General features: G+C 45.8%; 1 protein-coding gene across 5 annotated transcripts in view; it reads left to right on the top strand.

Moving 5' to 3' along the window:
• The window catches only part of LOC122886422 (cadherin-12-like), a 149,213-nt gene extending 135,217 nt beyond the window's left edge, over positions 1-13,996 (top strand). For 3 of the 5 annotated variants that reach the window (XM_044218607.1, XM_044218608.1, XM_044218606.1), the window contains 2 exons: positions 1,907-2,158; positions 11,405-13,996. In XM_044218607.1, coding sequence (XP_044074542.1) covers positions 1,907-2,158; positions 11,405-11,991 — 839 coding nt within the window. In that variant the 3' untranslated portion in view covers positions 11,992-13,996. Of the gene's footprint in view, positions 1-1,906; positions 2,159-8,508; positions 8,809-11,404 lie in introns of those variants that run through there. The other 2 variants (XM_044218609.1, XM_044218610.1) reach the window with 2 other exon arrangements.
• Positions 13,997-14,715: the final 719 nt, after the last annotated feature.

Below are 14,715 nucleotides of genomic sequence, written 5' to 3'. Positions count from 1 at the left end.
CACAGGCCCTCACGTCGCTCCTGTAAGAGAGAGTTTGGTTCTGCTGTGTGTCTGCGTGTGTGCAATCACTTTTAAGAATTCCAGCCAGAATTCTTTGTTGCTTTGAGTATGATGAGGTCTGGAAGGGCGACTCGGGGTGATTGGACCACCCCAATGCGATTTGTAGGCCTCTTTGTATGTTGAAGATGTGGGAGTGAAAGACTATTTTGATCCTTGTCCTCCTGTTGCCTCATCCAGGCCTCCGAGATCCGGGAATAATGAGGCCACAGTCTGTGGCTGAGGCTGTGCCTCTGCTGGTGCTGCTGCTGTAGCTGTTGCTGCTCGTTGTTGAGGCTGACTTCCTCTGACAGGGGCCGAGTCCAGGTCCAGCTTGGCACACTGTGGGACATACACAGAGGTGTTTGTGGATCTGTCCCTGCCTTTTTTAATTTTTTATCCCTGATATGTGCTTCTTGTTGCCAACAAGCATAAGCCTTCCAGTCTGCTTTAAATTGCTTATTTCTTCTATAATTTGTCTCTTAATATCTCTATCTGTCTGAGAGAAAAGCTGCCGGTTGATGGAAACCTAAATTCTTTTACTCAGATCTCCAGCTGGTCAATGCTGTGCTTACCATAATTGGTAATCATGTAGTTTATATTAGGGGATTTCAACGAGCAGATTTGATTTTTCATTCTCACGTTTTGCTATTGTTAGAACCCATATTTATTCTTTAACGCCGATTCCCCAACTAGAATAACTTTGATGTTTTAAATAGTCTCTTTGTGCTCTTTAATATTTTGGCTGGATTCTTAGGAGTGCTTCTGCCACTGTTAAGAGGAGGAAAAAGGACCTTGAAGCTGGCTGCTAGGGGAAAGATAGTCAGATAGTTTACAGACTCATTTGAGAAAGGAAAAAATTAACCCTTCAATGCCTCTAAGAGCAGGCTGTTTTATCTATTTGGCATTCACACCTTTTTTACTCTGTCTATTTTTCACACATTCACTCTTTCATGTTTCACACATTCACTCTTTTATTTCTGTTAATACACTCACTTGCATCAATATTTTCACAAATATTACTGTTTAAGCACTTTACACGACACACCCCAAGTCACCACTCACTCCCCCCTTTTTAAAGATGAGTTCCAAACTACGAATCTTTAAACAACCCATGAGGGAACCTAATGAGTAAGGCAAGAGTGTGTAGAAAAGAATTGTATCCAAATTGCAGAAAAGAACCGGTCTGTAAGAAATACCCCTGTCTGAAAAATCTGGCCAAAATACTGCAATGTTTCACACAGCAGTCCCTGACCTTCCCTGCTGACATGTCTGTCACTCACACCCCTCAGAGCAGCAAGAATTGGTATACCCCGGGCCCCGTTGAATAAACTCACCAGAAAGAGAGTGTTGCCACAGCCACTAGGTGCCACGGACACTTAGGGCGGCAGGCCCCCATGTCGCCTGGTACACAAGAGTCATACATATGTTATATCAGAGAGTCATGTGTATGTTATACAATCATGCAGTCCGTTTGTTCTTGCCATCACAATTCCTCCATTTTAGCATAAAAATCCTAAACAAAATGCTAAACAAAATAATTAAGAACAAACGTTAAAAGTAGGAAAGGAAAAATCAAACAATTAAACAAGTGGGGAAAACCTCAAGTGTCAGAGGAAGAAAAACCGCACATGTACTTATCATTAGCTTATCAAGCAAACTTCAATTCAATAGCCTATCATTAGCAGTTGTTATATCATTACAACTGGACACAATAGAAATGAACATGCACCTTTAATGTTGGTTTGTAGCCCGCCAAAAATCAAAGAAGAAGAAGATGTCAGGCTAGTGTGACAGCAGTGAGGCCATGAAAATAATTACTATGTGGAACATTGTCAGTGATGTAACATTATCCTCTGTTGGTTTACAGACAACACGGCTGGCATTGTCACTCGACGCTCAGGCTTTCAGCGGAAGCTGCAGGACGTGTATGTTCTTCCTGTTTTGGTTGAAGACAGTGGTTACCCTGCCCAGAGCAGCACAGCCACCCTCACCATCCGAGTGTGTTCCTGCGAGGTGCAAGGCTTGCTGCTTACCTGCTCAGCTGAGGCCATCTTCCTGTCCGTGGGCCTTAGCACTGGAGCTCTGATGGTTATTCTGCTGTGTGTAGCTCTGCTGATTGGTAAGCTAATCTTTCTTCTGTCACATAACTACATCATAGTGATATATACAAACACCGAAACACTGACTAATAACAGCATATTATGTCATACATTTGGCAAGTTTTGACCAGCCCAGGTTCAGTCCCAGACTGTGTTGCAATGTATTACCATTTCTTTTAGGTCTATTTACTGTGACAAATCTTTTGATTCTGATTGCTGACTGCCATGTACCTAAAATGCCTTGTATGCACAAGACCTAAATTTCCATAAATGAACACTGCAGATAAGGGTTCAACTTCCTTCATTATGATTTACTATTGTTAGGTTAAGTATCGGTCAATCCATGTTGAAGGTGCATGTGTTATAGTTTAGAGTATGTTTATCTATAATATATCAATTGGACTGGGACCACATCTGTTTGGAACATTATGGGGCTCCAGGGTCAGGAATGGGTCAGGAATGACATGTTATGGGCCCCAATGAAAAAGAGTTTCCAGATGTGTCTTAGGGGTACCAGGAAAGTAAGATAAACATGTTTTGAAGGTAATCAAGAAGGGTGGCTCCAACAAAGGTTAAAGATCAATTTCTAGATTGGTATATATACGTTAAGCTTTTCTTGGTTCTTTGAGTATTCTTATAATGCTCCTCAGCTGATATTAAATCCAGCCTGATTGAAGATCGACTTGTGGTCTTGTGTATGTGTCCTGTCTTGTGTCCAATCTTACCCATCAACATTTATCAGAATCAGAATCAGAATCAGAAATACTTTATTGATCCCTGAAGGGAAACTTTGCTACAGTAGCTCACCTTTACGTCAGTGCACACAGGAGAAAGTAGTAGCAAAAAATATAATACACTATAAAACACTATAAAAACAGGTCAGAAATAAATTAAGTACCAGATGGGTATAAGTATAAGATAAAATATGTGTGAAGTACCAAGTGGGTTTACCGGTTGATGATGATAATACAGTATAATAATACAATGTAATAAAATAAGTAATAAGCAGTGGTGCATGTACTGTCGAGTTAAGTGTAGCTTATTGAGATTATTAAGATATTGCACAGCAGTAATGGAAGTATATATTATCAATGTCAATAAATAGGAAAAACTAACATGGGAAAACTAAATATTTCATGGGAGTAGTAAACAGAATATTGCACAATTATTCAAGTATGGCAGAGATGTAATGATCAATGTCCAGTTTAGTGACCTAGGGTCATACAGACTAACACTTAGAGGGAGGAGTTAAAGAATGGCAGGAACAGGCAGGAATGACTTCCTGTGGCGCTCTGTGGTGCTTTTTGGTGGGATGAGTCTTCCGCTGAAGGTGGTCCTTTGCTTAACCAGCACGTCATGGAGTGGGTGGGAGACACTGTCCAAGATGGCATGTAGTTTGGCCAGCATCCTCCTCTCTGAAACCACCGCCAGAGAGTCCAGCTCCACCCCCACAATGTCACTGGCCTTATGGATCAGTTTGTTGAGTCTGTTGGGGTCCGCTACCTTCAACCTGCTGCCCCAGCATGCAACAGCAAACAGGATAGCACTGGCCACCACAGACATCTTCATCATAAAACATCTTCAGCATTGTCTGGCAGATGTTGAAGGACCTCAGCCTCCTCAGAAAATAGAGGCGGCTCTGGCCCTTCCTGTAAACAGCTTGAGTGTTCTTGGTCCAGTCCAGTTTGTTATCCAAGTGTACTCCCAGGTACTTGTAATCCTCCACAATGTCCACACTGACCCCCTGGATGGAAACCGGGGTCGCTGGTGCCTTGGCCCTCCGTAGATCCACAACAAGCTCCTTAGACTTTGCATTCAGAATCAGAATCAGAATCAGAAATACTTTATTGATCCCCGTAGGGAAACTCTTTGTTTCAGTAGTTTGCCTTTACGTCAGTGCACACAGGAGAAGTACTAGAAAATGATATGATACACTATAAACACTATAAAACAGGTCATAAAATAAATTAAGTATCAGGTCGGTATAAGAATAAGATAAACTAAGTGTCGAGTATCAAGTGGGTTTACTGGTTGATGATGAAAGTACAGTATAAAATACAGTGTCACCAAATATGTAATAAGTAATAGTAATAAGCGGAGGTGCATGTACTGTCAAGAGTAATAGAGGTATATAATATCAATACAATAAATAAGAAAAACTAACATGGGAAAACTAATATTGCACGGGAGTAGTAAACAGAATATTGCACAATTATTCAAGTATGGCAGAGATGTAATGCTCAATGTCCAGTTTAGTGACCTAGGGTCCAACAGACTAACCCTTAGAGGGAGGAGTTAAGTAGTTTGATGGCCACAGGCAGGAATGACTTCCTGTGGCGCGCTGTGGTGCTTTTTGGTGGGATAAGTCTTCCGCTGAAGGTACTCATTTGCTTGACCAGCACATCATGGAACAGGTGGGAGACACTGTCCAAGATGGCGTGTAGTTTGGCCAGCATCCTCCTCTCTGACACCACCGCAAGAGAGTCCAGTTCCGCCCCCACAATGTCACCGGCCTTACGGATCAGTTTGTTGAGTCTGTTTGCGTCCGCTACCTTTAACCTGCTGCCCCAGCATGCAACAGCATACAGGATAGCACTGGCCACCACAGACTCATAGAACATCTTCAGCATTGTCCGGCAGATGTTGAAGGACCTCAGCCTCCTCAGAAAATAGAGGCCCTTCCTGTAAACAGCTTGAGTGTTCTTGGTCCAGTCCAGTTTATTATTCAAGTGTACTCCCAGGTACTTGTAATCCTCCACAATGTCCACACTGAACCCCTGGATGGAAACCGGGGTCACTGGTGCCTTGGCCCTCCGTAGATCTACAACCATCTCCTTTGACTTTGTCGCATTGAGCTGCAGATGGTTCGGCTCACACCATGAGACAAAGTTACCCACCACAGCCCTGTACTCCATCTCATCACCACCGCTGATACATCCCACCACAGCAGAGTCATCAGAAAACTTCTGAAGGTGGCAGGACTCTGTGTGGTAGCTGAAGTCCGTGGTGTAGATGGTGAAGAGAAAGGGAGAGAGGACAGTCCCCTGAGGGGCCCCAGTGTTGCTGACCACGCTGTCTGACACACAGTGCTGCAGACACACATGCTGTGGTCTGCCAGTCAGGTAGTCCACAATCCAGGATACAAGGGGGGCATCCACCTGCATCGCTGCCAGCTTCTCTCCCAGCAGGGCAGGCCGGATGGTGTTGAAAGCACTGCAGAAGTCAAAAAACATGATCCTCACCGTGCTTGCCGGCCTGTCCAGGTGGGTGTGGATGCGGTTAAGCAGGTAGATGATGGCGTCCTCAACTCCCAGCCGGGGCTGGTAGGCGAACTGAAGGGGGTCCAGGAGGGGTCTGACCATGGGCCGCAGCTGTTCCAGCACTCTCTCCAGGGTCTTCATTATGTGGGAGGTCAGTGCCACCGGTCTGTAGTCCTTGGAGCCACTGGGGCGTGGCGTCTACGGCACAGGAATGAGGCAAGATGTCTTCCACAGAATGGGGACCCTTTGAAGACTCAGGCTCAGGTTGAAGACATGTTGAAGGACTCCACATAGCTGGGGGGCACATGCTTTTAGCACCCCGGGGCTAACGCCATCGGGGCCTGCAGCCTTGTTTGAGTGGAGCTTCATCAGCTGTCCTCTCACCTCGTCAGCAGTCAGGCACACAGCAGTTGGGGGAGGGGGGGGAGTCGTCGGTCTGGAGAGGGCTGTTAGCCTGATGGAGAGGGGGGAGCAGAGTACTCAGAGGAGCTTGAGGGCCGACAGCAGCTGAGTTAGAGGGGGGATGAGCAGGAGCCGGTGTGTCGAATCTGTTAAAGAACAGATTAAGTTCGTTGGCCCTGTCCAAGCTGCCTTCAACTCCTCTGCTGCCAGTCGATCTGAAGCCAGTGATGGTCTTCATGCCGCTCCAGACCTCCCTCATGTTGTTCTGCTGGAGTTTCCGCTCCAGCTTCCTCCTGTACTTCTCCTTGGCTTCCCTGATTTTCACCTTCAGGTCAGCCTGGATTGCCCTCACCTCCTCCCTATTACCATCAGTAAAGGCCCTCCTCTTGGCATTCAGAATGTCCTTGATGTCCTTTGTTACCCACAGTTTGTTATTTGGGTAACAATGGACCATCTTGGTTGGGACATTGCAGTCCACACAGAAGTTAATGTAGCCAGTGATGCACTCAGTGAGCCCGTCAATGTCCTCTCCATAAGGCTCACAGAGTGCATCCCAATTTGTCACCTCAAAACATTCCTGCAGTGTCTCATAGGCCTCTCCTGACCATCTCCTCACTGACCTTGTGGTCGCAGGCTGCCTTTTAACCAGAGGCACATAGCAGGGTTTAAGGTAAACCAGGTTGTGGTCTGACCTACCCAGAGGGGGGAGGGGGGAAGAGCTGTATGCATCCTTAACGTTAGCATACAGCAGGTCCAGTGTCCTTTCCTCTCTAGTAGGACAACTCACATACTGGGTGAAATTAGTCAGTGTTGTTGAAACACTGACATGGTTGAAGTCACCTGAGATTAAAATGAGTTCACTCGGGTGTTGAGTCTGGAGTTGTGCTATGGCGGTGTGAATGGCGTTGCACGCCGATGCCGGGTTAGCAGAGGGGGGGGGGTGTAAACAGCCACAACAATGGCATGTGAAAATTCACGTGTCAGATAATATGGCCGGAGTGCCACAGCTAACAGTTCAATGTCCGGGCTACAGATACTCTGCTTGATAGTAATGTGACCAGGGTTACACCATCTGTTGTTGACCAGAACAGCAAGCCCCCTGAGGGGCCCCAGTGTTTCTGACCATGCTGTCCGACACACAGTGCTGCAGGCGCACGTGCTGTGGTCTGCCAGTCAGGTAGTCCACCTTGTTATGACCATGTTACAAAAACAAGGTCCCCAAAAAAAAGCAGCACATAATAATAATAATAATAATAATAAGAAGAAAATATAAAAAAATAATATATACAACATAAAAACTTAAATATATACAATTATACAAAAAACAAACAGGTTCTACATTGATAACAATATCCAATAAACAGTAAAGCAATGCCCAGAAATAGTTTAGTAAATAGTTAGGGGGAAAAAAAACATTAACATTACAAAAAAGGTGAATGAATCATTTAAACCATGTGGGACCACTGTATTATGTTTGTCTATCCAGAACATTTCTCTTTGAGACAGAGGTTGCTTAAGTATGCTTTCAAATATACTTGTATAAGTAAGGAGAGGGCAGTGACTATACCAATGTTGAAATACATTATACCAATGAAATAATGTCAGGATAAAGAGCAACATGCATTTACTTAGTTTCAAGAAATCAAATACAGACTCGAGAAAATGTGGTGGGATTTACAATGGTTAAAGGGGCACCAAATTGTTTAGCTGCAAACAATTAAACTTTGGCTATCAAAATTATCAAAGATAATCATAAATAATAACTTTAATTACCACTCTAGGGACCACTCTTCTTAATGAAGAGAAACAATAGCCAATCAATTGATTGAGTCTCATATAATATACTAAACTAGCACTTTGTTCTGCCTCCATATGTCTCGCGTGCACAAGCATGACCCCATGTGGTCAGAAACAAAGGAACATGTGCAGTTGGAGCTTTAATGTTACTCTCCGCCATGTGTGTAGTTTTTAAGTCAAATTAGAGGTGTATGGTCTGTTTAGGACAACAGTGCCAAGTTAAAAGGAGTTAGTTAGCATGCAAAGACTGTCTGTGTGGAGCATACATAACATAACATAACTAACATCAACTTAGCATGTGGCTACCAAATTAATCTAACAGATAAACACATCACAACAACAAAACCTCAGAAAAACACATCAGTACATGTACATCATTAACTAAACAGTCCTGTGTTTAGCCAAGTACAGTGTTACTCAATACTATGCCCATTTGTTACGTTACCGTCCGTCGGGAGGGAAAGAGATGTGGCTTTGGTGCTGCTGTTAGCTGACGGTTAGTCTGTTGTAGACAAGCCAAGCTGGGAGGAATTGCGGTTCCGCTGTGGAAGCGTCTTTTGCTGTGCAGTGTCCACTTGTAGAGATCAGAGGAAGCCAGTTGTGCTGCCTGTGGTTGTCCTTACAGAGTTAACAGCTCGGCATTAACTTGCTTCATGCTCCTGTTAGCACATGAAGTTAGCTGGCAGGCTTTGTGTGTGGCAGCAGTTGGCGCTAAACTTTGTTGCAGAGATCTAGCAGGCTCTTGATGCCTCAGAATTTATCTAACCAGATACTGATAATCAAACATCTCAAATGGGAGGGGTACCTGCGCCGCAAAGACAATACAAACAGCCAGACGCCAAAGCCGAAAAAGCTCAATATACTGCAAAATCAATACTAACCCATCACTGTATTCTTATTGTGTCTTGCAGTTATGGCAGCATTATACATGGGCCAGAGGGGGGTGGACAGGTGCAGACAGGTGCGGAGCTGGGGGGCCCGGGCGGACGGCCCGGGGGCTGGACAGGTGCAGACAGGTGCGGAGCTGGGGACCTCAGAGCTGATCTCCTGAGGTCCGTGATGGAGACTGACACCGTCCGAAGACCAGACAGAAGACCGGCGACGAACACTGAGAGTCACAGGAGGCCGATAGCGAAGGCAGAGTCCTTCTGGAGGCCGGCGGCGAAGACGGAGAGTCACTGGAGGCCGGCGGCGAAGAGTCACTGGAGGCCGGCGACGAACACGGAGCTCTTCTGGAGGCCGGCGACGAACACTGAGAGTCGCAGAAGGCCGGCGGCGAAGATGCAACCCTTCTGGAGGCCGAAGGAAGAGCCCTTCTGGAGGCCGGCGGCGAAGGCCGAGAATCTCTGGAGACCGCCAGCGGACGCTGAACCTTTCTGGAGGCCTGCCCATCCACTCAGGGACCAATGGTGGGGCCGGGAACTGGCAACGAGACGTCGGGAGCCAGCGACTGGACACCAGGGCGTGGAGCCGGCGACGGCGGGACATCAAGACAGGGTGGCGAGATGGCAGGGCCGGTAGCCGGCGACGAGGCGGCTGGACCTGGAACCGGCGACAGCGGGACATCAAGGCAGGGTGGTGAGGCGACTGGGCCTCGGGACAGGGAGCCGGCGACTGGGCCTCGGGACAGGGAGCCGGCGACTGGACGGCTGGACATGGAGCCGGCTCCGGACCAAGAAGCTGCTGTGATCCAGCAGGGACTGGAGCTGGCGACGGGGCCGCTGGACTGGGAGCCGGCTTCGGACCAAGGAGCTGCTGTGACTCAGCAGGGACTGGAGCAAGGGGCTGCTGCGACCCAGCAGGGACTGGAGCCAGCGTGGCAGCAGGGCATGGGACCGGCAACTCTACAACAGGACTTTGTGCCAGTGTCGGGGAATCGTGACATGGCGCCGGGACGACAGGACATGGCACCGGCTTAAAAGCAGCAGGACAGGGCGCTGGCGACTGGACCTCTGCACATGGCGACGTCTTCGGAACCTCAGGCCTGGGAATAAGGAGCTGCTGCGATCCAGCCGGGAAAGGAGTCGGCTGTGATCCAGCAGGGGGTTCAGGGAACTGCTGCGATCCAGCCGGGAAAGGAGTCGGCTGCGATCCAGCAGGGGGTTCAGGGGACTGCTGCGATCCAGCCGGGAAATGAGTCGGCTGCAATCCAGCAGGGGGTCCAGGGGACTGCTGAGGTCCGGCGGAGAGTCCAGGGTGCGGCTGATATCCAGCGGCGGAGGCGAGGACAGGGTGTGGCTGATATCCAGCGGCCGAGGCGAGGACAGGGAGCTATGGCTGCTGCCATCCAGCGGCCGAGGCGAGGACAGGGAGCGATGGCTGCTGCCATCCAGCGGCCGAGGCGAGGACAGGGAGCGATGGCTGCTGCCATCCAGCGGCCGAGGCGAGGACAGGGAGCGATGGCTGCTGCCATCCAGCGGCCGAGGCGAGGACAGGGTGCCGCTGCGATCCAGCGGCGGAGACGAGGACAGGGTGCGGCTGCGATCCAGCGGCGGAGACGAGGACAGGGTGCGGCTGCGATCCAGCGGCGGCGACAGGGAATGATGGCTGCTGCCATCCAGCAGAGACAGGGAGGAATGGCTGGAGCCATCCAGCAGAGACTGGGAGGAATGGCTGGAGCCATCCAGCAGAGACTGTGAGGAATGGCTGAAGCCATCCAGCAGAGACTGGGAGCGATGGCTCCTGCCATCTAGCAGAGACAGGGAGTGGTGGAGAGTGACCGGAATCTGGAGGCGAGGCGGTGCCGGCTGTCGAGAGCTGGGTGATGAGTCGGGAGACCTGCTGGGTTCGCTGAGTGATTTGGGAAACCATGGCCTGATGGCTGTCTGTCAGAACCCTGAGTAATTGTTCATGCTGGCCTAACAGAATCCCTCGGTTAGCCAGCGCTAAGTGGTAGGGTGCTACTTCCGGGTTATTGCTTGCTGGGTCCATGTTTGGTTGGATTATTCTGTCGTAACGGGGTGCTATGTAGAGGTATGTGGACCCAAAAGCAGATGACGAGGAAGCAGTCTCAAGGTGAAGTAGCCGGAACTTCCGTGTTTATTGTGGGGTGGTATGCAGGCAAGTACAGGTAGACAAAAGGCAGATAAGTTACCGGCTAGCAGAGGTGAAAGCAGTGGCGTGAGTCTAAGGTAGAAAAACAGTACACAAGGGAGCAGGGAAAATCCAAAATCCAAAATCCAAACAAGGTCCACGGGAGAACAAAGAATCCAATATAAACTCACAGGTAGATACGCTCAGCAGGAACAACACTATGTGTACAACAATAATCCAACACTGAACAAAGAAAAGACCAAGACTAAATACCCTAGGGGAGGTGAGACAACGAGACACAGGTGCAAACAATCAAGGGAGGGCCAACAATCAAAACTGGAGGGAAAACACAGACAGGAAGTAAAAACACAAGACACACAAGGGAAGAAGAATACTACCAAAATAAACCAGGAAGTGACAACACCAAAACTACCACAGAATCCTCCTCTCCCCACAAGAGATTGTCAGATATAGAGGGTGAAATTGGGCAATTTGTGATACAGAGTGAGACGGTGAAGAAAATTGGCTTGAATATGAAACCCCCGAAAACTTAAACGATTTTGAAAATGAAATTGACACATTATCTCAGGATGTAGAAATGACCCCTGATGCCTCAGAATTTATCTAACCAGATACTGATAATCAAACATCTCAAATGGGAGGGGTACCTGCGCCGCAAAGACAATACAAACAGCCAGACCCCAAAGCCGAAAAAGCTCAATATACTGCAAAATCAATACTAACCCATCACTGTATTCTTATTGTGTCTTGCAGTTATGGCAGCATTATACATGGGCCAGAGGCGCCACAAAGAGAAAGAGACTCTGATGACATCAAAAGAGGACATCCGTGATAATGTCATTCACTATAACGATGAGGGCGGCGGCGAGGCGGACACCCATGCCTTCGACATGTGCACTCTGCGCAACACACACTCACAGCACACCAGCACTCACATCAGCGCCTCCAAGAAGGAGAAAAATAGCTATGGAAACGGGGTTCTACTGCATCTGAGCGGTCGCTGCAATGACATTAGGTCACCTGACATCCATCGTCAAACAGCCAGTGTCATTGCTATCGTGAACAACACGACCCCGCTCTTATCCCGTGGGAGACTGACTGAGGGCGATGCTGAAATGATCAGGGAGTTTATCGAACAGCAGCTGGAGGAGAGTCAGCAGGGTTACACCGGCCCACCCTATGATTCACTGGCAACCTACGCCTACGAGGGCCATGACTCAGTGACTGGCTCGCTCAGCTCCATAGAGGAGTCATGTGCAATTGACAATTCAGGGGATTTTAGCTCCCTCGGAGACTGGGGGCAGCCGTTCAAAACACTGGCTAGCATCCTGGACAGATAGCCACCTACTCTGACTAAAGAGAGCTGAGAAGAAGTTGGACAGCAGAGAGACTTTGGGGGTCCATGCTGGAATTAGCTTTCTTTTCTAGACATGTTATTTTTTACTGTGACAGGCACTGGTTAGACTGATGTGAGGACTTTTTAGAAAGCTGTCCATGTGAAGTAGAGTTGTGGATTGATTAGCTAGAGAGTGGATAATCTAGCTACAGGTGCATGAAAAGATAAACTTGATAAATCCTCAAAAGTGCCTGAGGTACTATATGTTTACATGTATTTCAATTCATGCTACTTAATAAAAAAATATTCCACTGATGTTTTTATTTCAATATCAGATTCTTAAGTCTCATCAGAACATTTCCATTGACAGTCAACTGTGACAGTGAACAGTGATTCAACCAGAAAATCAAATGCAGTTTTCTTAGTCATGCTAGGAGGGGTACTATGAATCGCTATGTTGGTTGATTACTTGATCAGTCCACTTTGGTCCAGATTACAATATCTCTATTGGATTGACTGCCATGAAATTGTGTTTTTACGCTATATTTGCCCAGCAGTTGCATTGAATGCAGAGAAAAAAATATTTGGAAATGGCAAACACCAGACAAAGCTAGACAAAACAGAATAACAGATTCAGAATACAAATAAAAACAGATGGGCTACTAACAGAGTTCAAAATATTTGGGCTTGACTTCATATGATTTATCAGTCTGGGAAATTACTTCAGTTTGGGGGAGGACACAAATTGAGAATTCTTGCTCAGCCATAGGTCACATGTTGACAATGATGAGTGGGCTGTGTGCTAATTGTTCCTGATTGTGCACATTGGTCATGATGCTGGGACAATTATAGGCTTACAATAAATCTCCGAATCAGACTTTTCATAATACCCATTTTCTTGTAGGAGTTATCATCATTATCACTGTTCACATACCATGCAGTGATAAAAGTGACATAATGAACCTCCCTCCACCAGCTTTTACAAAGTCTAAGGGTGTACTCATGTCTACATATGTCTTTCCTTCTGTCACTTTCTGCAGATATTTCTGCCTCCGGAACTGCTACTACAATTACTATTATTTTATTAATATTACCACCAAATTATTATTTTAAATCTCTCTCTCTCTCGACGGTGTGTAACAAAAAAAAAATGATGTAAACACATGACAAGTTACTTTAAAAAAACATTTCTCTAAGGTTTTTACAATCTGATTTCAGATTTTGTCCTAAAAGCAACAAATGTATTAAACTATTTACATTGATTTTGTTATTGAAAATCAAGCATGATCAAGACTTTTTTAATCTCTTTTATAAAAATAATCCCTGTATCATATATATTTTAAAATGTGAGTAAACAGATCTATGAGGGAAATGCACGTGAACAAAATGACATATCTAGTGAAGGCATAATTTGAACTGTGCCTCAAAGTGTACTTTGTAGGTTCTTCCTGTCCACATGTTCAATGAACAGTTAGCATTATGCAAAAAGATATAGCATGAGAAAAAAGTCTTCTCATGAACTCATATTTAAGTAGTTCATTAAGTAGTAAGGTTTAGTGAATGACATAACAATAACAAATTATACCAAAATATGCATCTTTTGAAATTAATTTCTGAAAATGTACGATACATAGTGACACCATCTGCAACTGTCACTGCAGGAGACATGTTTTAGCTGCAGGAGACATGTTTTAGCTGCAGATGAATTTAATAATAAATTTTTAATAATTTATTCTTTGAAAATTAATCTCATGTTCTTTTACATTGTAAATTGTATGTCATTTTCTCAGATGTTTTTTTTTTATCTCTTTCTAGCCATGTTGATCATTTTAATGATCTTGATAATACAACAAATTGTGCATAATTTGACTTGGTAAGTTTTGTGTTAGAGTAACTAACATACTCTATCCAGTTCTTAAAAGAAGGCAATGTTTTATGAGCGTTTGGTGTTACTACAGTGTGTGTATTAATACATTTTTAAGAATAATAAATGTGTGTCTCAGCACCCATTTTATTTTACGTTTGACTGTGTGCTTATCAGTAGGACACTATCAAAGACGAACTCCACACAAAATGATTTATTTTGCGCTGTACACATGATCACATAGATTCTTGTTGTCATGTGATGTTAATACAGATGATTTTTCCAACAGAACACATATGTTGTGTAAAAAATATTTTTTATGCTCAAAATTAGCTTGTATGTGTCTGGATTTGAAAGTTCGGTTCAGCTGAATTCTCTCGCCCCTCATTTACTGTGACGAAATAGGCGTAGACTCTGGAGGTCTATTACGTATGTTGATCCCTGACTCCGGTAGCAGCTGCGGTGACAAGTATAAATAGCAGAACTACTAAGTGTCTCACCAGAGATAAAAACACACTGGACAATTCCTACCCCCTATTAAAGGAAGCTCTGTCCCCTGTGCAGCTTTGGGACTCTATTACTGTCTGGTTCATCTTCTCCCTTTTGCAGTATGTCAAGCAGGGTAGAAAGGGAAATAAGAGATTTGGACCCAAACACAGACAAGGAAGCAGAGCAGGTGCAGTTCAACGATTCAACGATAAGAAAACAGAAAAGGCTTACACAGATTTCAGGCAGTCCAACAGAGCCAAAACAATCCAAAAATTCAACATCCATGCAAGGTCCAAGCGAAACTGAAAGTCCAAAAGCATACGGGTCGGGACACTTGACAAAAGCCAAAGGGCACACAGGGTAAGGGATAAAAAC

This window comes from Siniperca chuatsi, linkage group LG13 (assembly GCF_020085105.1).
Source record: "Siniperca chuatsi isolate FFG_IHB_CAS linkage group LG13, ASM2008510v1, whole genome shotgun sequence".
Lineage (NCBI taxonomy): Eukaryota > Metazoa > Chordata > Actinopteri > Centrarchiformes > Sinipercidae > Siniperca > Siniperca chuatsi.
Note: the sequence above shows the minus strand (reverse complement) of the source record. Positions and strands in the feature narration are given on the sequence as shown.